The sequence below is a fragment of the Ursus maritimus genome, unplaced genomic scaffold, assembly GCF_017311325.1.
Source record: "Ursus maritimus isolate PB19 unplaced genomic scaffold, ASM1731132v1 scaffold_4, whole genome shotgun sequence".
Lineage (NCBI taxonomy): Eukaryota > Metazoa > Chordata > Mammalia > Carnivora > Ursidae > Ursus > Ursus maritimus.
Window position 1 is genome coordinate 93,777,552 of NW_024426552.1, and position 22,606 is coordinate 93,800,157.

At 37.1% G+C, this 22,606-nt stretch overlaps 1 protein-coding gene across 2 annotated transcripts in view; it reads left to right on the forward strand.

Annotated features, from left to right (window-relative positions):
* Nucleotides 1-22,606, forward strand: part of WDR49 (WD repeat domain 49) — a 125,091-nt gene that overhangs the window by 32,374 nt on the left and 70,111 nt on the right. For both annotated transcript variants that reach the window (XM_040621645.1, XM_040621644.1), the window contains exons 5-6: nucleotides 6,925-7,092; nucleotides 8,747-8,895. In XM_040621645.1, the coding sequence (XP_040477579.1) occupies nucleotides 6,925-7,092; nucleotides 8,747-8,895 (317 nt within the window). The remainder of the gene's footprint in view (nucleotides 1-6,924; nucleotides 7,093-8,746; nucleotides 8,896-22,606) is intronic.

Here is a 22,606-nt window from a genome sequence, read left to right on the forward strand (position 1 = left end):
ATTAATTATAACTCTCAAGCTTAGTATATGAACAAGAATTAACATAAAATAATTTATTAGAGCATTGTACAATAGTATTGAAAATTAACTACTAAACCATATAAGCAAGATATTAACTCCCATAGTAATGCTTAAGCAGCAAATTTATGAGGAAAAGCTTTGAGGGTGGGTGGTGCTACTTGAAGGATGGGTAGATGGAGGGAAAGAGGGTCTNAAGGGCATGGTGAACATGAGTAAAGGAAGACAAGCAGACCTAATGATGGGGTGAGAGATGGACATGAATAGGTCAGAGGCTGAGTATTGAGGAAATAAATGTGAATAGGTCTAATAGGGACACATGTTGGAAATCTTGGTGGCTTGCCCAGTTTACACTTGCTGGAAAGTGAAACAGTGAAGTACTGAAGGTTTCTGAGGACACTTGGAAAGACCTGATGCACACAGTATTTAGGAAAGATTTGTTTGGTAGTTCTGTCTGGTGTAGGTTAGAGGACAAAGAATGAAGCTACAATCAGACTGGTCAATTAGAAGGCTTTTGATTATGAGAAAGTAGAAGTGATAAAGCAAGGAAAAAAATAAGCAACCTTCTGAAACAGGAATCTTCAAGGACTTGAGGTCTGAAAATGTGGAATGATGAGTCATTTTAGAATGTCCTACAAAGACATCAGTTTCCAGGTGAGGAATGTTCTATTTGCAGATCACAGATGCCCTCTTGGGCCCAAAGTTCAGATTCTTCTCCACTCACCTTCTCAATGTGGACTCTCTCTGAAGGATCCCTTATTCTTGGATAACCCAGATCCTGCCACCAAAGAAGAGTCCTTCTTGCCAGTGTCGTTCCTGAAACTTCCCTTCCCTTTACCAAACTCCTTATTCTGCTGCTGCTTCAATATGATTCCGATGGACTTTTCCTCGCATGATCTGCAGGGTTCTCAATTTGGGCTATGCTCCTGGCTTCTTAAGAATCTTGCTTTCAGATGCTGCTCAATCTGTGAAACAGTCCTAAAAATTTCTGTACCTACATTAGAACTTTTGTTCTGTCATAACTCTTTCAAACCCAGAGGAAATGTGTATGCCTCACATGCAAACCACATGTATACGTAAACTGAGAACTAAAACAAGCTTCTTAGGGCATACAATATGTCCTTTATTCTCCTTAGTGTCTGCTCTAACACGTGGTACAATGCTTTGTCAAATTTTCCCTTTCTCACTGATTTTAAGCAATTTCCTTGTGATGTGCTCCAGTTTTCTTGGTGTGTGTGTGTGTGTGTGTGTTTATGCTGCTTGGAATTCATTGAGATTCTTGGATATATGGCTCTGTAGTTTTCATTAAATTTGGAAATTTTTCTATTGTTATTTTTTCCAAGATTTTCTGTCCCCCCCCACTTTTTGGGGGGGACTCTCATTATATGTACCTTAGATGTTTCATATTATCCTACAAGTTATAGAGGCTTTATACATTTTTATTCAGTCTTTTAAAAATTTATTTTAAATCACTGTGTTTTAGGTTAGCTAGATTTTATTTCCATGTCTCCAAGTTCCTGTTTCTTTTCTTCTGAGATGTTGCAAAGTGGTTTCAAAGGATGAGGCTGCCTCTCTGGTTCCCGTGGGGCAGACTGCCTCAACCTACCTCCTACGGGGTGAGGGCTCTGCAGAGAGTCGTGGTTGGCCACACTCAGAGGAGTCAGGAGAGCAGTGGGTCACCTCAGAGAGCCACATGGGTGGGGTCACTGCCACAGTATGGACCACCCACCAAGCCACAGGGGTAACATTGCCATTCCAGTGGATTTGAAAGACAGAGCATCAAGCCAGAAAGGATTATTCTTGGCTGTTCAATGTAGTTCTCCCTGTTAGACTTTGTATTTCCTTGGTATCTATTACCCCTTTCTTCTTTCCTATTTCTCCCTTTTGGAATGGGAATGCCTATTACATGCGTGTTCCACCACTTTTGGGGAAGCACACAACTTGTTTGATTTTCTAAGTTCACAGCTTGGAAAGGAATTTTCCTCAGGATGAATTGTATCCCAAGTCTTACCAGTATCTGATTTAGATGAGACTTTAAACTAAGACTTTAGAGTTGATGCTGGAATGAGTTAAGACTTTTGAGAATATTAGGATGTAATTTGCATTTGAGAAAGGCATGGATGGGAGAAGGGCAGAATGTTATGGACCAAATGTTTGTGTCTCCTCCCAAATTCATATGTTGAAATTCTAACCCCCATACGATGGTATTAGAAGATAGTCCTTTGGGAGGTGGTTAGGTCTGGAGAGTTTAGCTCTCATGAATAGGATTCATGTCTAATAAGAGACCCCAGAGAGTCTCTCACTTTTTCTCCATGTGAGGACACAGCAAGAATTAGGCCATCTATGAACCAGGAAATGGGCCCTTACCAGACACACTCTCAGCACCTTGATCTTGGACTTTCTTTTTTTTCCTTTTTTTTTTTTTTAAATATTTTATTTATTTATTTTGACAGAGAGACAGCCAGCGAGAGAGGAAACACAAGCACGGGGAGTGGGAGAGGAAGAAGCAGGCTCCCAGCCTCGGAGCCTGATGTGGGGCTCGATCCCAGAATGCCGGGATCACGCCCTGAGCGGAAGGCAGGCACTTAACGACTGTGCCACCCAGGCGCCCCGATCTTGGACTTTCTGTCTCCAAAACTGTGAAAAACAAATGTCTGTTGTTAAGCCACCCAGTTTGTTTTATTATAGCAGCCCGAACAGACTAAGACCTTGGATAAATACTATTGAAAAATATTGCAAAATGAAAGAGAAATATCAAAAGAAATCCTACTAAATATTGGTAGATACAAAATTTTTTTTAAATAGGGGGTTATTTATGGTTAAAAAAGTGCGGTAAAAAAATTACAAATAATGTACAGTTTAGTAGTCCTATATGAATGGATATTGATGAAAATGAATAAAAAAGATAATTTAAAAGGAGAAAGTACAGAGTATAGAAAGGTAAAGAGTCTTTATAGATTTTCTCTTATTTCCAATTATATATATTTATATATATTTTTAAAGATTTTTTTAATTTATTCTACAGGATAGAGACAGCCAGCGAGAGAGGGAACACAAGCAGGGGGAGTGGGAGAGGAGGCTCCCAGCCTCGGAGCCTGATGTGGGGCTCGATCCCAGAACGCCGGGATCATTCCCTGAGCCGAAGGCAGATGCTTAACCGCTGTGCCACCCAGGAACCCCTCTTATTTCCAATTATAGATTTGAAGCTCAAAGTACCTCTGGAAGGAGGACCCATTTCAGTCCCAACCAGTGAATGAATGCCCGTTCTCAGATTTAGCAATCGAAATTAGAAGTTTAAATACAACTTTTTTGTTTGTTTGCAGCTCAGTTATTTCCGGATGAGGAGAAGGAAAGAAATGTTGAAATGAAGCAGAGAGAAAGAGGAGGGCAGGCTGGAGTCAAAAATAGAACAGTGGGCTTAGTAGTGAGTATGCTCCCTGGTCCACAAGGCTGTTCCTACTGGGAATAAGCAACCAATGGTTGCTTTCATTTGATTTTTTTTTTTCTTTTTTACCCCAGCAACATGAATTGATATTCTTAGAACTCCTCAAGAAATATTTTGGCTGATTTTATTCTTAGTGTGAGGAAAGAATATACAATTGAGGAAAGAAAGAAATACATGAGCACGTAAGGTAATAATGTTTCATAGAAGCTAAGGATAAAATATTTATAAAGCTGAAATGTCAAAGGAAAAACTTAGTTTCAAACATGAGAGTATTAAGTTACTGGTTTAAGATAGGGTTCAGATTCCTTATTTAAAACTTTGAAGGAGAAATGTTTTCATCTCGTCTGAGTGGTTTTGTGTCATATTTTAATAGAGAAATAATTATATTCTGAAATGCTTATGAAGTAACGACAGATTTTATGCAATAGTGGCAAGACATAAGTGTCTTGAATCTCAGAGGAGTTTTCCCTTTTTTGATCCCAGATAATTGCATCCTCATATAGACAACATCATTGGAAACCTTGGGTACTATAGACTGGAAGTGTAGCTTCTGAAAAAGTGAGCACTAAATTGTCAATAATAAAAACCATTGATTTATTATTATTATTATTATTATTATTACGTTGAAAGGTGTTTGTCCCCTTTGTTTGACCACTGCTAAAAGAAAGTACAAAATAGTTTAGACTGATACTCAAATCAGTAATTGCTGCACTAATTAATGGAGGTGTGCCAGAGAATTTAGAATACAGAGCCCAGGTTGCATTTCCTTTGGAAACCTTCACAATTGATAGAGATTAAGTTTGGAAGAGAAGCTACATTTAGTATCTTGTTGTGCCTTGTTCCACTTCCCTGCATCTAAATTAGTCCAGAAAAAAGATGGTGCATCCCTGAGTTAGCTAGAACACCATGTCCTTCCTACCAGTTCTCTCGCTGTGTTTAAAACAGTTGAAATCAGCTTTGAGCTGGTGGCCTTGGTTTGAAGAAAGAGGTCTCTTCCTGCAGCTTGTTTAACAGCATGGTGGAAGGTGAGGATTCATTTGTATCATGAACACGGGTCGAATCAGTATTTTGAGAAGTCATTAAATTAACTGCATTATTATTTTTTAATGTGCTTAGCAGTGGGGAATTAGGTGCATTTTGATTTTTTAAAATGAAATAGATAGGGTTATTCTCTCTCTCCTTCTTGAAATGGTAGTTGCTCAGAATATAGAAGGCCGTGTGGGGGCCTCAGAGGATGAGACTCCAACTTCGAAATAAGAAACGCAACAGAAAACAAATGCCCTCAAGCAAAAGAACATCAAGAAAGTTCAAGATAAGGTGTTTTCCAAAATCATACAACTCATAAAGTAAAAAAGCTTAGAAAATGATCACAAGAATTCCTAGTTAGAAATGGCCCAATTTTGGGGTGCCGGGGTGGCTTGGTTGAGCATCTGCCTTTGGCTCAGTTCATGGTCCCGGGGTCCTGGGATCGAGCCCAACATTGGACTGTGCTCAGTGGAAAGTCTGCTTCTCCCTCTCACAGAGGGAGCTCTGTGCTCTCTCTCGTTCTCTCAAATAAATAAATTAATTAAATTAAATCTGAAAGAAAAGAAAAGAAAGAAGGAAGAAGGAAGAAGGAAGAGGAAGGAAGGAAGGAAGGAAGGAAGGAAGGAAGGAAGGAAGGAAAAGGGGCCAATTTTCTACTCTGCTCCAGCTTCTACCTGTTGGCAGGTGATACAAAGCGGCCTCATTCTAGCTTATTCCAACTTCGCCTAACAGCATTACTTACTCAGTTTTCAGGTATCACTTTTCATTTTCAAATCACTTTTCCCACATTAACTAATTGCCATTACACGGGGTCGTTTCGACAGCACAAATGAGGACAGGGATCAGTGGCAGTTCCCTTAATGCCTTTTTTTATGACTAAGTGGCAAAGAGCGGAAACACGGAAAGTGAGCATCTTAATGGACGGACATGATCAGGTTGTCTTTTTTTCCTCTCAAAATATTATCTAAAAGTAATTTAAAAAATACTTTACCAATCTTCAAACTCACTGAGTTTTAAAAACAAATCGTTTATTTTATCAGTTCTGCTCATTCCCTTGCTTGATATTTTAAAAACTTCTTCATTATAACCTATCATTTCCTTTGCTGTCTTCAAGAAGTGAGGAACACATTTTTATTTATCAGATAATTTTATTTTAAGGAAATGGCTTTAACCTCACCTCTTCTTACTCAGGCATTCTCAGGAACTCTGACATTCCACAATCTAATCAGATACAAGTTATATCTTGGTCTAGAAATAAAGTGTGAATTGTTGAGCCTCCGATATGTAACACTACAGGCCCATAAATGTCACTCGGTAGCCTGCGGAGTCAAATCTAAAAGCAATACTTTGAATTCCAGAGCAGAATGTACTTCTTTATATGTTTCTCTTTATAGCCTCGAAACTGAAGATTATAGTTGGATATAATGTGGGAACACATGACAAAGTAATTTTCTGGGTGGAAATACTTTATTTTGGTTGTACTATAATATTATAAAATTTCCATGGATTTGAAGATATAATTACAGTATTGTTATACACTTTAGATTTTATAATATTGCTTCATTGAGTCAAGTTACAATAACCCTCAGCATTTTCTGTAAACAAAAGGAATATTTTCAGTGAGGTTGCTTCCTATAAGAACAATTGTCATCAGATTTTAGACCGTTGGTACTTCCCGTAAAGTAGCAGCAGGGGAGTAGAGGTGCTCAGGGAACTTTATGGCCCAGAAATTAATTGCTCCCTATTGAGGCTCAGACGACTCACCTTTATAGGATCTGATCAGTTCTTAGGTTTGTTCTCCCTTCCTTCCTCTCTCTCTCTTTCTCTTTGAAAGAAAGACAGATGAGAGAAAAGAATGGAGAGAAAACAAGGAGGACATATGAATACTGTTCCTAGAGGATAAGAGCTATTTGCCTTTCGGAGCCAGTGAGTCTGATAGAAATGGAAAGATCCTCCTGACAAAAGGCAGCAAGATCTGGCAATCCCACTCTAACATTCTAGACCAGTCATGACTTAAATAAACCATGGTTTCGGCATAAGTTGGACCTTGGGGAGCAGCAGATGGCTGGTAAGCTCCTGTTTGCCTGCTTCAAACCCAGGAGGAAGAACCTAGGAATCTGGCCAATTACTCATCTTTATTCTCCAGAATCCCATATGATTATTGTGACTAATGTTGTTTCCTGCCATGTGTTCCAACTGAAAAAAATTTCAAGGTATCCTGAGATTGGGTAAAATGTCTGAATGCAGACTTAGCTGTAACTTCTCATTGTAAATTCTTTCATGGAGGGGGGGGAGCATTCAGAATGAGGTATTCCCCACATGTCAGGCTGAGTGATCATAATTTGGGTTTCATTTTTGACTTCAGGTATTAAAACAGTTTTATTTTGCTCATGTGTTGTGAGAAACCAACGAAAGATCTTTTCTTTTTTTATCAGTTACTTACAATGCATCTTTAGATGCTATCATTTCCAGTACAACCAGCAATTCAAACACTGTGGTGCTGGCTTGGAGAGAGAAATCAAAAAAGCATCTTAAAATGACATCCTTCAACGTCGCCGAAGGCATTCATGCTTTTGATTACCACTCTCAGCTCAATTTAATTGGTATGTAAAATAAATCATGATAACTACGAGGGCCTCATAAATAGTCTGGGATACATGTTGGTATGCAGGGAGCCTCTCCACCTTGTTGCTTTATTGCCGGGGAGACCGACTTAAACAGCTCACATTTTATTGCCCGAGAATGTCTAATAATGATGCATTATGACGTGCGGCACCTAGGAACTACTACATTGGGGTGAAAATATGAGAAAGCGCCCCAATGCTTTCATGAGTGTTTTTATTAGAATCTGTGGGGGTGTAAGGTGATATAGAAGCAGAAGACAGTTTTTGTGCGGTGTCTGCTCTTCTGCCATCTCTCTGACCCCACCAAATGCTCTGCCTGCTGCTGCCGCCACGCTACAGCGCATGCGCCTGCCACAGCGGCAACCTGTAGGCCGCTTTTCCCCTTTCAGAATACAGCCTCCAGTGCTTTTTGAACATTTTCAGATTATCTGAATTTTAGTTTAAAATGAGAGTTTCTTGTTTGGATATAAAAGAGTACATGTTACCTGAAGAAATAATCTGTAAAATTTTTAGACGTTAACTATTTAAATAAGATATATGACATTTTGAAAGCTGATAATTTGGTATATAATATCTCTATATATGTGTATATATTCAAACATTGTAAAAAAAAAGGTGAGATATTAAAAATTAATAGAGTAGTGACAGAGAATGAACATACACGGCCTTTGGAATGGGTCATATTAATATAAGCCTAATTCAATAATTATCATTCATAGAGTACTGATACCAGCTAGGAGGCTGAGTCTCTAAAATCCCTACTGATCATGGCTGACAGTCATGGTAAAAGATACTTCAGATATGAACTCATGAATATGCCAGTATCCACCTTTCAGGGAGAATTGTAGACTTATTAGAGAAGGCTGGGTTAGCCAACTGAGTTTGAAAGGACTCAAATATCAACCATTCCATTGATTCATTGATTACTTAGCCCCCTGACAATGATCACTTCTTTATACCTAGCATAGTGCTGGAAAAATAAGAGGGAATGAGCTTAGCTCTACATTTGGCCCTCAGCAAGAAAGACAAAGAGCTCTCTACAGAGTTTCCACAGACCTGAAGACCCACTGTACCCCCCCCCCACTCTTGATGCACTCCCTCAGTAAAACCAGTTCATGATCAAAAAAATCTTATTCTCTCAGAGTAGGTTAAAGGTATAATTCTGCTTTTTGTGTGCTTGTAAATACTGAATTATTTATATGGTGGTGGAAATAATTTGTTTCCATATACTTTCTCATTAATTTGGAGACTTTAAATATTGTTTTAGTTCTTGCTCACTCCTAGGAGTACTGTAACTTGGTCCACATTCCTAGGTTGTGCTAGCCGGAGTGGGAAAACATCAAGACTGGGAAGCAGGATTTTGTGCCCTCCTGGTTGGGCTGCTGGTTGCCTCCTAAACAGGACGTTATTGTCCTGTCACCTCACGTTCACTCCTTCCATGTCAGCCATTTCCAGTGATAGAACTCATGCCCCATTAGCTTGACATGGTCTTCCTTCCTTCAAGGCAGGGTGCATTAGTGCTCAGACGCATTTAACAACCCCCAGATAGGTGACACATATTCATTTCAAAAAGGAAATTGTATGGGTTGTTCATGTTACTAAAACCACTTTTCCCCCTTCTAATTCTGATTAGCAACTGCTGGCATCAACAATAAAGTTTGTCTTTGGAACCCCTATGTTGTCTCTAAGCCAGTTGGTGTCCTTTGGGGTCATTCAGCCAGTGTAATAGCTGTCCAATTCTTTGCTGCAAGAAAACAACTCTTCAGCTTCTCCAAAGATAAAGTAAGTAACATTGTACATTTAATTTATTTAGTTCTGCCTCCTCAGTTCCTACCTAAATCTATCTGTGGACCTGAATTCCTCTGAGGGATGGGTGGATTTTTAAAATACACTGGCTAACTACTATGGCTTTGGAAATCTATATTAGAAAAGATATTTATGGTAACTTAAGCATAGTCCTGGACAACTGAGCGAAGTATTTCATTAAAAAACTTTTAAACCATATACTCATGGATTTAATCCTTATAACTGCATTCTCAAAAGATCACATCTTGAGAGTTTCCAAAGTTCTCACTAATTCAATAGAGCAAACAAGTGGAGATGAGGAAGTGTTGCTTGGTAATGGTAGGATATGGAAGAGGCATAGCTAATTAGCTATTTTTGTTTTGATATTGAGGAAACTCAGAAATCAAAGTTAATCTGAAGACTATCAAGTATATTAACATTTCAATTATGTATATCAGTCCATTTCTCTTTGGAGACATTTATGGGATATTTTAAATATGGTGGAAAAAAACATGGTGCCAGAACCAGGCAGTCCATGTCAAATCCTGACCACATTATTTACTACCATATCTCCTTAGGAAAACTTCTTAATCTCTAACAATCTTGTCACTTGTTTCTATGTAAAACTTTCATTTTCCTTAATGCCTGATTTTATAGATCCAGGTAACGTGATAGATTTCAAGACATTTGGTTGTGAGAGAAGAAGGTTGAGCAATAGGCTTACTGAGGACAGGCTCTGAGACTTTCAGTGAATCTGACTTTTTATTTTATTCTAAAATGATACATGTATATGTAAAAGTTAAATAGAAACTCATCTTCGGGGCGCCTGGGTGGCACAGCGGTTAAGCGTCTGCCTTCAGCTCAGGGCGTGATCCCGGCGTTACGGGATCGAGCCCCACATCAGGCTCCTCCGCTATGAGCCTGCTTCTTCCTCTCCCACTCCCCCTGCTTGTGTTCCCTCTCTCGCTGGCTGTCTCTATCTCTGTCAAATAAATAAAATCTTTAAAAAAAAAAAAAAAGAAACTCATCTTCAACTCCTTAACTCTACCCCACCCACAAGTCCTGCCAAACTTGCTTATTTTACTGATTTACCTATTGTATAAATCTTCTCCTCTCTCAGCTGCCACTGCTCAAATAAAAAACTCATCTTCTTTTGCCCAAAATTTTGCAAGGCTTTTCTAACCTGTCTCCCTACTTTCAGATTGGTCTGACTCTAATCTGTCCCTTTTCCTGCTAATGAAGTAGTTTGTAAAAAAACTTTTAGCACTTCATCTAATCCTCAGTCTAAATATCAACTCCAGAATTCTTAAACTTTTGTACAAAGCCCTCCCCCAGTCTGTTACCCCTACTTTATTTCCTGCTTTTCTCTTTTGTTCATTTAATCCTCCAGCCATATCGCACCATTGGCTGTTCCCGCCATGCTGCCTTATGGCTCTGCAGTGTGCTCTTCCTTCTGCCTTTGGTTCCCTCTCCTTGATGATCAACTGGCAAATGCCTGTTTATCTTCAAAGTTTCAGACTTTTTGTAATCTTTCACACAGACCTAGGTGTTTCCTTCTTTTCACTCCAGTTGCACCTGTGTGTCTCTCATCAGAACATGTAACCTGTTGTATTAAAATTGTTAGTTTGCTTCCTTAAGCAGGGGTAGTATCTTTTCAGCTGGTATACTTTTTTTTTTTTTAAAGATTTTTATTTATTTGACAGAGATAGAGACAGCCAGCGAGAGAGGGAACACAAGCAGGGGGAGTGGGAGAGGAAGAAGCAGGCTCATAGCGGAGGAGCCTGATGTGGGGCTCGATCCCATAGCGCCGGGATCATGCCCTGAGCCGAAGGCAGAGGCTTAACCGCTGTGCCACCCAGGTGCCCCTCAGCTGGTATACTTGGTATCCATCACAGTGCCTGGCACCTTGTCTTGTTTGCTCAATGGTTATTTGTTTACACTTTGAAGTGAAGACATATTAACCTAAAGTACCAAAAAACTCAGACTAAAAACTTTTTTAATGTCCTAGTCAAATTCAGTTTTTTAAATTTTTGAGATCTTTGAGGACTTTGTTATGACTTCTAGTACCAAATTTAATGTAATGGGTTTTATATACTCAAAGGTTATATATGTATCTCTCACTAGATTTTGAGTCCTTAAAAGCAAAGATTATTGGTTGAATGCATTTTTTGTGTTTCCCAGGACATAGCCCATGTTAACATACACTAAACACATGTTGAATATAACATATAAAATAGTGTAACTCAACCAGTTGATGGGATTCATTAGGTTAAGGACTAGATCTTTTTTGGATTGTGCCAAACACATAGTAGCTCCTCAAGAAATCTTGAATGAAGGAATCTTTATCAAACATAAATATGAAAGAAATAACAGGTGTTTTATCATTACAGAATTCCATGAAAGTATTGACTGAAAAACAAGAGCCAAACTTAAAGTAGGTTAATAAATGCTTTATTCATCTTACTGAAGACTATAGCCTGGGAGACAGTCTTTCAGATTGTTCTGAAGAACTGCTCCAAAGTTTGTCAGTTTACAAGGGATTATATGCACAAAAGGGGAAGGGTGTATGTGTTCAGAAGCAGTTCTCCAAAGTATAATTGTGTGTCACAAGGTATAATTTGTTTGGTGTAAAAATTAAGGTTTACTGATTTCCACATATACTTGCGAAAGACCCTTAGGTCATCTTCATATATTATGTTTCTATCATACCCGATTGTTCAAAAATATTACCTGCATGTTCTGTTTGCCTGGTTTTCTGGTTCTTCTTGGTTTGGGTTTCTCCTTGAGATCCCTTGAGCTGGTCACAGAAGGCTGACATCTGTTACCCACTGCAGTTTTAGTGCACAAAAGGTTTTACCACTTTAAAAGCAAGTGAAAAAAAAAAATGTCCTTAGAGTCAGAACGGATTGTGTGTAGGTATCCTAAATGTTAAAACTACCTAGCCTCTTCCAAAGCTGTTTGATCATTCTATTTTTGCTTTGACATGTAAACTATTGCATTATAATAAAGCTTGTCATGCTGTCTTTTACACTGGTCTAAATCCATTTCACTTTGATAAAGGCATAACAATCTTAATCTTTATGTCTTTACAACAAACAACAGGGCTTTCTACTATCAAGTTAAGCCTTTGCTTTATTACTGTACAATTCTTTTGGATGTTTTATGTAATTGGGGTTAAGTTAAGGAACAGAGAAAATGAAAGAGCACATCTTTTTTTTCAAAGAGCCTTTGGATGAATCATATTTTGGTCAATTATTTGCTATATTAGAGAATTTCAGACCAAAGTGATTTAGATCTAAATAATTTTTTTCCAAAAATGATCTGAGACTTAAGTTGTTTTTTAGGAGACTGCTCTGTTGCCATTTTGCAGTGATGATTAAGAAAATTTCTCCCTATAGAAGTTGGTATCATACTAAATGATAGTCCAATTTCACTTTGCTTTGGACTTCTAAGCTTTCACTGATGACAAGGCCCTGCTGGGAGTCAGTAACTTGGGGATTTGGAGGAGGAATTACCATGAGGAGTAGAAAGATTTTCAAAGCCTAGGGGAGATCTCTCTGGAGGTTGATGTTGTAACTGGTGAGCCTGATTAGGCTCTTCTATTGCTCCTAACTCCTCTTCTGGGCTGTTCACACTGATTTGGCCACCAGAATCAGATGACTTTGTAACAGTCCTTCACTGAAGGTTCTGATTTTTCCTAGAGCCCAATTTCTACATTGTGGTCCCAAAGTTGGTAAGGAAAATACAAAGTAAGACTTTTGCATGATGACTGCATCTTATCTGTTTATCTTCCTTTTCCTTCTGCGTACTCTTTCTCCTCAACTTCCTTCTATTCATCCAGCAACAAAGCCATTTTCATTTTGTTTAAACTACACAAGTAAATGGATGAATGTCCTTCCATGAAAATTGCAAATGAGAAGGCATGTAGTGCAAAAAAGTGAATATTCCTTTTGTTCACTTCCCCTTCAAATCAGTTCCTCTCCCAAGAAATAGCCATTATTAACATGTATGCATATCTTCTCACAATTTATATTATAATATACATTTGACCATTGAACAAATGGGGGTTAGAGGCACACAGTTGAAAAGTCATGTATAATTTTTCACCCCTCCAGAACTTAACTACCAATAGCCTACTGTTGACTAGAAACCTTACTAATAACATAAATAGTTGATTAACACATATTTTGCATGTTTTATGTGTTATTCTTACAATAAAGTAAGAGAGAAAAGACAATGCTAAGAAAATCACAAGAAAGAGAAAATACATAAATAGTACTGTATTTATAAAAAAAATGCACATGTAAGTGGACCAACATAGTTCAAGCCCATGTTGTTCAAGGGTCAACTGTGTTATATATTATATGTAACAGTACAATATATTATTATATATACCATTCTATGTATGTCTACAAATACAAGGTAGTATTTATTATTAGTTTTTATGTACATGGTATCACACAAGACATATTTTTCTGCAACTTAGTTTTCCCTAATAATAGCTCCTGGAGATCTTTCTGTGTGACTTTACAAAGGCCTGAATTTTTTTTAAAGACTTTTATTGCTGTATTTGACAGAGAGAGAGACAGCCAGCGAGAGAGGGAACACAGGCAGGGGGAGTGGGAGAGGAAGAAGAAGGCTCCCAGTGGAGTAGCCTGATGTGGGGCTCGATCCCAGGACTCTGGGATCACGCCCTGAGCCGAAGGCAGATGCTTAACGACTGCACCACCCAGGTGCCCCCATAGGCCTGAATTTTTGCCTGCTGCATAGTATAGGTAGTCATAACTTCATTATCAATCACCTGTTGATCATAAAAGATATTTCTAATTTTTTACCTTTATAAACCATCTTTCCTTCCTTCCCTCCCCCCCTCTCTCTCTCACACACACACGCACAAATGCACAGACATGCACACACATCTTTAAGACCTCATGTGTTAATTTCTTTGTGATAAGTTCCTAGAGATAAGTTCCTAGAAGTGATGCTATTGGGTTAACAGGGATGCACTTCTTTTTTTTTTTTTAATTTAAATTCAACTAGCCAACATATAGTACATCATTAGTTTCATATGTAGAGTTCAGTAATTCATCAGTTGCGTATAATACCCAGTGCTCATCACATCACGTGCCCTCCTTAATGCCCATCACCCAGTTACCCCATCCCCCTGCCCACCTCCCCTCCAGTAACCCTCAGTTTCTTTCCCATAGTTAAGAGTCTCTCATGGTTTGTCTCCCTTTCTGATTTCTTCCCATTCCATTTTCCCTCCCTTCTCCTGTGACCCTCTGCACAATTTCTTATGTTCCACATATGAGTGAAACCATATGATAATTGTCTTTCTCTGCTTGACTTATTTCACTCAGCATGATACCGTCCAGTTCCATCCACGTTGATGTAAATGATAAGGTTTCATCCTTTCTGATGGCTGAATAATATTCTTTTGTATACATACACCACATCTTTATCCATTCATCTGCTGGTGGACATCTCTGCTCTTTCCATAGTTTGGCTATTGTGGACATTGCTGCTGTAAACACTGGGGTGCAGGTGCCCCTTTGGATTACTACATCTGTATCCTTGGGGTAAATACCCAGTAATGCAATTGCTAGGGAATGCACTTCTTGAAGAACTTTTTAAGATATTGCTGATTTAGATCTAGAAACATTGTACCCATTGGTATACTCATCAGAGGTGTGTAAAGGTGCTTGTTTCCCCACAGTCTTGTCAATAATGGATACTATTAATGTGTTCACTTTTTTGTGTGTGAGCCTGACGGATAAAAAATTAGGATGAGTTTCTTTTTCAGATTTATTTATATTCATATATTTATTGTTTTTTGGTGCATTATCTGATTATGCCCTTTCTTATTAACTCTCTTTTTCTTATTGATTTGTAGTAGTTTGAAAAATATTTTGATTATTTTTATTATAGATGATGCCAATATTTTACTTATTTCAAGCATATATCTTTTAACTTGGTGTTCTTTTTCTCATTCAAAAGTTTTTTTTTTTTTTTTTAAGATTTTATGTATTTATTTGTCAGAGAGAGAGAGAGCACAAGCAGGGGGAGTGGCAGGCAGAGGCAGAGGGAGAGGGAGAAGCAGGCTCCCTGCTGAGCAGGGAGCCTGATGCGGGGCTCAATCCCAGGACCCTGGGATCATGACCTAAGCCAAAAGCAGACACTTAACCCACTGAGCCACCCTGGCATCCCCTCATTCAAAAGTTTTTCTTTTTCTTTTTTTTTTTTTTTAACAGAAGTCTTTAATTTTTATGAAGTTGAGTCTAAGAAATGATTTTCTTTAAGGCTCTAGATTTTGTATCTATATTAGGAATGTCTTTTACACTTCATTTTTATAAAAGTAGTCTTTATTTCTGCTAATAGTTTTTCTGTTTTTGAATATAGTTTGCATTTACCTTTGTGGTTTATTTTGTGTAAAGTTTTTTTTTCTACAGATGGATATCCGAGATTATTTTTTGAATTTGTCTCTCACTGATTTGAAATGCTATTTGTTATCATTTGAATTACCATATATATATTTATATATGAATTTATTTCTGGGTGTTTTATTCTTTCCATCAGTCTGTCTTTTCCTACATAATATATCATTTAACCAGCGTAACTTTATTGTATGTATGTATATATATATTTTTAAAGATTATTTTATTTATTTGTTTGAGAAAGACAGACAGAACATAAGCCTGGCAGAGGGGAGGGAAAAGGGAGAGGCAGAGGGAAAGGGAAAAGCAGACTCTCTGTTGAGCAGGGAACCTGATGTGGGATTCGATCCCAGGCCCTGGGATCATGACCTGAGCTGAAGGCAGATGCTTAACCGACTGAGCCACCTAGGCATCCTGTATTTTGATACTGAGCATTTTCTACTTCTTGTTTTCTTCTTTCAATTTTAACTATCTTCTACATTTTATCCTTTATAAACCAAGTAAATTTCAGGATCAGTATTCATGCTTCATGAAAAAACATACTAGTGTTTGAGTTGAAATTTCATCGAATATGATGATATTTGACATCTTTAATTAAAAATGCTGAGAAACCACACCCTGTATTTCTCCATTTATTCATTATTTTAGCTGTCTTTTGGAAAAATTTCATGCACAAATTTCTTTCCCATTCCTTGTTCAGGTTTTTCCTATTTTTTTTTTTTTGAGGCAACTTATCATATTCTTGACTTTAATGTGAGTGTTTCTAATCAGGGTGGGCCCACTTTCTATATAACCCATTCACTGAGTTTTAAATTTTAATATAGTTTTTTGTTTTTGTTTTTGTTTTTTTTTCTAAAACACTTTTTTTTAACTGCCTGGTAGTTTTGGATAGTCTTTTGGTGCTTACTCATTTTGGGATTTTTTATTTCTAGCTCTTTAATTTCAATTTCATTATTATATGTTCTTATCTAATAATTATAGTTATCTGGAGTCCTTAGAGATCTAAATCTGATATTTGCTATTCTGGTGGTTCTCCCTCATGGTGACTTGTTTCCTTTTTATGTCTGACTATCTTTTATTGTCACCTCATTTTTCGTTGTTGCTAAAGTATAGGCACCCTGAGGAACTAAACGGAAGATGCTTTCCTCCAGAGATTTCTGTTTGTTTCTGAAGGTGGAAATGAGGGAAACTGCTGTCCTGAGGCGACTACTCTCCTTTTCTGTTGTCCATTTCACTGAACAGTCTCACCTCAGTACCTCTACTTTGCTGATGGTCCAAGGCTTAGGTTCCTGCTTGTAGTCTCTTCATTTGTGCCTACTGTTCACTGTTTCTATTTTAAGTTTGCTTCTTTTTCCCTCTTTTTTCTTTTGGACCTGTAGAGATTGTCCCCAATCCCTGAAGACCCAGCAAGACAACAGAAATTATGTTTTATTCAGAGTTGTGTTTCTTTGAAGCACAAAAGCCCCCTATGAAAACCTAGTCTGCAATGATACTTAAACCAGAATTCCCTTGTTCTATCTGGTTTTCAGTTATTTCCTTCAAAGTTGTTGTTAGTATAAATCTTGAGGGGAGAGAGAGAGAGAGAGAGAGAGAAAGAGAAAGAGAGAAAGAGAGAAAGAGAGAAAGAAAGAAAGAAAGAAAGAAAAATTTAAAGTGTTTAAGTTTACTTTGTAAAACAAAATAGGAATGGTGGTCTTTGAAAAGCAAAATTAGAAAACTTTTTTTTGAAGACTAAGACAAAGTCTGTTTTTTAGTGTTAGGTGAGTAATGACAATGGCAAAAAATCAGTTTAATTGAAATTGTTTTGGTTTCCCAAGTAAACTTTTGTTCTGAAAAGGAGAGCACCTGAAATAATATGTTGGTATTAGTTAAGTCTATTAAACTTGAGTTTATTAAACTTAAATTTGTTGAACTGGGGCATCAGTGAGATTTTTGCAGAACAATTCATAGTGCTAGAAAATGTTTTGAATCTTTCAAGTTCAGTGATAGAGTACACAAACAGACACTTAATAGAAATCTGAGTCTTACAGCTGTATATCTTCTGTCATTCTTGTTGAAAAGAATGTAAAAAGAAACAGAGAAGATAATGGTTATGGTAACAATTTAAAGATGGTTAGCATAAGAGAAGATTTTAATTTCCAGCCAATATTTTAGATTGGACTTCAGTTTTGGAAAAAAAAAATTGGTAAAAATATTTCTTAAAGGAAGCTCTGTTCTATGATTTTATGATAAAAAACATTATCTGAGCTATACAGTAGAATACTTTTGCTTGCATATATCATGTCAAACAAAATTGCCTTTAAGCGTTCACTGATGATGCTTTTGTGGATTATCCAAAGGCTTAAATTCTAAAGAAATAGACTTGTTAATACATAAAGGAGTATTCAGGAGACCCAGTTCCATCAGTTCCTGTTATCCTATCATCTGCAAGTAGGCTATCCATTTTTACGGATTACCCCGGAGAGCTGAGCTGCTGCACTGCTGTCCTCAAAATCCCCTAGTGATACATACTCTCTCTCTCTCTTGTTCTTATTTCATTTTGTATCTATCCCCTACAGGGTGGCTGGAGTTAGTAGTAAATGTTTGATGAAACCAAACCAGTCTCACTTTGATAGAGTCATCTGAGTCCGTTTTCTACTTTTCCTTAATTTTATATCATTATTAGGATACTATGAATCTTTTTTTCCCTCCTACTCTGTATTAAACTTGGACGAGTTGCCAATGTATAAATAATGCTGATTTGGTTTTACAAAGGGCACTGAAAACAGATTCTCTATCTATCCATACATCTATCCATGTATTTACCCATCCATGAAGTTACCTGTTTACAAATATAATAGTTATAGGATAAAATAACAGTTTAATTTATGTATTTTCCTGTTGTTTAGAGTAGTTTTATTAGGTCTATGTGAAATGATTCTGTCTCTTGAAGGGAGCAGGAAAAAATGATTTTTCTTTTCAAAGATTTTATTTATTTACTTGAGAGAGCAAAGGCACAAGCAGGAGGGAAGAGCAGGGTCCCACTGAGCAGGGAGCCGGATGTGGGGCTTCATCCCAGGACCCTGGGATCATGACCTGAGCTGAAAGCAGACACTTAACCAACTGAGCCACCCAGGTGCCCCATGGGAGCAGGAAAAAATTCTTCAGTGAAATTAGACTGAGAACATTGTGGTTTCTCTAGTCCAATCTTCATAGTGCCCTTTTCTAAATTTGTTTGAATTGTTGTTTTGGAATCTATAGATAATGGCTTGAACAACTTTAGTACATTCTAGACAGAACTGACAGAATTTCAGAGCTGACAGGGGCCCCGTTGGGAGAAAGGTGAAGAAATGGACAGGTAAAATCACATACCTAAGCTGACAGATCTGAGTAATATTAAAATGAGGATCCATGTGTCTGGTCTCAGTCCACTGATTTTTAGTTCTAATGTATATGAATAATCCTGCATTATTAAATAGTAACAGTTGAAGCAAGGTAAAGATTAAGCAAAAGAATATATGCCTTCATCATTATGCGAATAGCTAAATTTTGTCTTTATATTAAATCATAACCTTAGGTGCTCTTTCTCCTAATATAAAAATGGTGATGAAATAGAAAGCCCCCAACCATGCCATTTCAAGAACTAGACTTAGGAAGGCTGAGCTTGGACAGACATCACAAGTTCTGAGGTATCATGATGAAAACAGAGTGTACAGTTTAGATCAAAATTTGTGGAAAATATAAATTAAAAAGTATCAATTGTTCAGTTGTGATTTTTAAGCTTAGGTGTTTGTCAGTTAATTTTTCCTACTAAGAATAAAGAAAACCTTGCTAGGAAATCTGGAATGAAAATCGACATTAAATATACTTCTTTCTGAACTGTGGCCTAATTCTATCCCAGAAGTCAACTTGAATATCAAAGAGAAGAACCCATTCTTCTCAAATACTAACTAGATATTTAAGTTACATTTTGTCAAAGGACTTGATTAATAAAACTGAATTAATGTGAGGTATTTTTCATGATTAAAAGGATAAAGACTGATTAGGAAAGAAGGGGAATACAGTTATCTGGTTTAAAGGCAAGCCACATGATATTACTAATTAAGCTGAGAAAAAGATTTCTTGTTCAAGGATATTAGCATTGACCTTAAAACCATGTAGACAAGTCAAGATACAATGCAAAGGAAATGTTTGGGAAATTAAAAAAAAAAAAAAATGCTGATGCCTAAGCCCCATCCTTAGATATTCTGATTTAATAGGCCTGGCAAAAGGACCCAAACAGGTGATTTCGAAGGCACTGTAGGTGTTTCTAATGTCAAGGGTAAGAACCACTCAAATAGAATGTGGTAATGTAGAAAAAATTGAAAAACATCTGGGAGGTCACGTAGTGTAACATGATTTCTAGGTGAGTGCCGGAACACTGTTTTGCGCATTGATGTTAACATATCTATGTTGTTGCTTTCATCCTCAGCCAAGAGAAAAATTAGAGAATTAAAGATAGAGGGGACTTAATGGGATCAGAGATCACTAATTAAGAGATTTAGGGTTCTTTGAAGGAAGAAGGGAAAGCAGAACAAAAAAACATAATTTTAAGAAAAAGTAATAAACATGCACATTTTGATAAAAAACATATTTCTAGTTTTAATTGCTAATAGCAAGAACTAACCTCTTGTAGACTAGAGGTTATTGCTCATCTATTTTTAATTTTTCATTTAATTTATGTGACTATGTCAATAAAATATTAAAGGCAATATAAATTATTTGAACAACATGATGGAAAATGATTCTGTGGAAATTATAGTCCATTAATACTGTTGAGTTATTATTAATCTATATTCAGCTATGCCCCAGATTATTATTCTGACATGAAGTTAGTTTCTACTTTTTAGAAGGCAGTCCTTACTAAACAAGATAGGATTCTCAACAATGAAGGTACGACTATCATAAACAATATGAGTGTTGGAAAATGATCTAGATGTGTCTAATCTTGCAGCTTTCACATTCAAAATAACAGTGTATCAATTCTATTTATACTTAGGACACACTAAAAAATATTTACAAGTCTTAGTTCTTGTAGAATTTATATTTTTGAGGAAAAGCATTCTGGAGAGTTGCCAGAATGTTTTAAATAAAAACAATTTAGTAATGTTTAAGAACCAGAATGAGTTCTGTAATGAAAAATTCTTGGCAAAAAACCCAATTTACTTCATAAATATATATTCTTGGGGTTAGAAGGATTGTTAACGTTGTTTATCTGGCAGGGGTTGACTAGGTTATTTTAAGTTTGTTATAATTTTGGTAAATGGAGAGGTTACCCTATACATTAAGCATAATTATTTCTACAAGATGTTTGAAAAAGTTTCATAAAATGTCATTGTGGATTATATAAGATCTGCAATTGGGCGAATAACCATGCAGAAGTGAGGCAAGATTTTATGGGGTTCCGTATTCTTGGACTTTATCCAAGCTAATGGTCTCCATCAACGAGCTGGATAAAGACATAGTTATTAGGTGAGCCAAAATCTTCAACAAATTCAAAAAATACCTATTGAACACCTACCGTGTCTCATGGGATACGTGGACAAATCAGGGAGGAATTGTCAAAATAATTGAATTAGGATTCAGATTATATTGTCATATTTTGAAACTTTGAATCCAAAGTAGGAAAATCCTGGTCTTGGCTTAATACATCAGATTTCTGAAGGTAGGATCGTAGATGTCTGGCTTGATTATTTGTTCATCGGGATTAATATTTAGAGTTTTGCACAGTCAGAATCTCAAGGTAAGCAAGATTCATGATGGAGTGACTTAATGGTTTAAAGAAGTCACAGAACCTCTAACAGTGGTTAGAACACTCCTGAAATATTGACTCCATTCTGAGCAACCATGGTTAACATAGATAGATCCTTGAGGAACTTCAAGTGTCCATCTTATGTTTTGATGAGTAGAGAGATACTGTCTTAAATTAATAATGCAGTAATTAATGTACAAGTATATTATTTTAAAGTATCACAACCAATAGGACCAGAAGAAAAAATTTAGATTGGGAGGAATGAAAAGGGAGAAAAAATATAAGTAACCTCTTTTCTTTCAAAGGAGAGAGTCATTTGGTCAATATATGATATGTTACACACATACACATGTTTGATCAATATATTCTATGCACATGCACACACACATACACTATTACTTGGTGTTATGGAGAAATCTATAACTCAGAAAGGTTAAAGAAGGCTGTCGCCAAATACATAAAAAAATAAAAAATAATAAAAAAGGCTGTCTCTGGAGTAGAGTAGGACCTAGGGTTGAGGGGGTGGGTTGAGAATAAAGCCCTCCAGTGCTATTGGATTTTAGACTGTGGACATATGAAGCTATGGTTTTAAAAGTAAACGATATTTGAATGATCCTCTCCTGGAGAGAAAGTGCAAACAGAGTGAGAGAATCAAGAGCCTGCCATGGTGGAGTGAGTTCTCATGGTAAGATGGTTGAAGGAACTGGGATCATTTGCCCTGGACAAGGGGTGGAAGAAGAGGCTTATGTGGATGTAGGAAAAGAGGGCAGAATCAAGAGGCAGGAGAGGATGTCTTTGGCAGAAAATACTTAATCATTACCGTAGGGATTTCTATCCTGTGGATTCCCAGGATCTGTACATAGGTATGAGGGCTGTGCATGTCTATGTTTACGAAAAAATTAGATGGAAAATTGTGTACATACATGGGTATATGCATTTAGGAGGGGATAGACCATCATTTTGGACACATTTTATTTTCCCAAGAGAGTATACAATTTAAAATACGTTAAGACCTGCAGGGTTGCCTGCCTTCTGGAGTTATAAACACTCATTTAAACAGAGACCATTTTTTATACATAATTGAGAAATCATTCTTACATTGGATAAGATACACTAGTTTACTTGAAAAAACCTTCTCTGCTCTTAGGTTCTAATATTTATACAATGAAAACATAATAAAGTGCATCTAATAAAAGTATTTATTGAACACTTACTACATGCTGGTCATCATGCTAAATGCTTGACATAGGGGTCTGGTTCAAACTTCATAGCATCGGATGAGGTAGGTTCTACATCAAAACCTCAGAGAGGCAAAGAAACTTGCTAGAGTTGGCCCTACAGTAGGAGACAGAACCAAGATTAGAACTCAAGAAGCCTAGCTCTAGAGCTTGCCTGCTAGCATCTTTTGGAGGGATTTTTCACTGTCTTCCTTTTGACTCTCCCTCACTGCCCGTGTTAATTTCATACCACGGCTGATCACAGCAACATGTGCACCTGCAAAGGT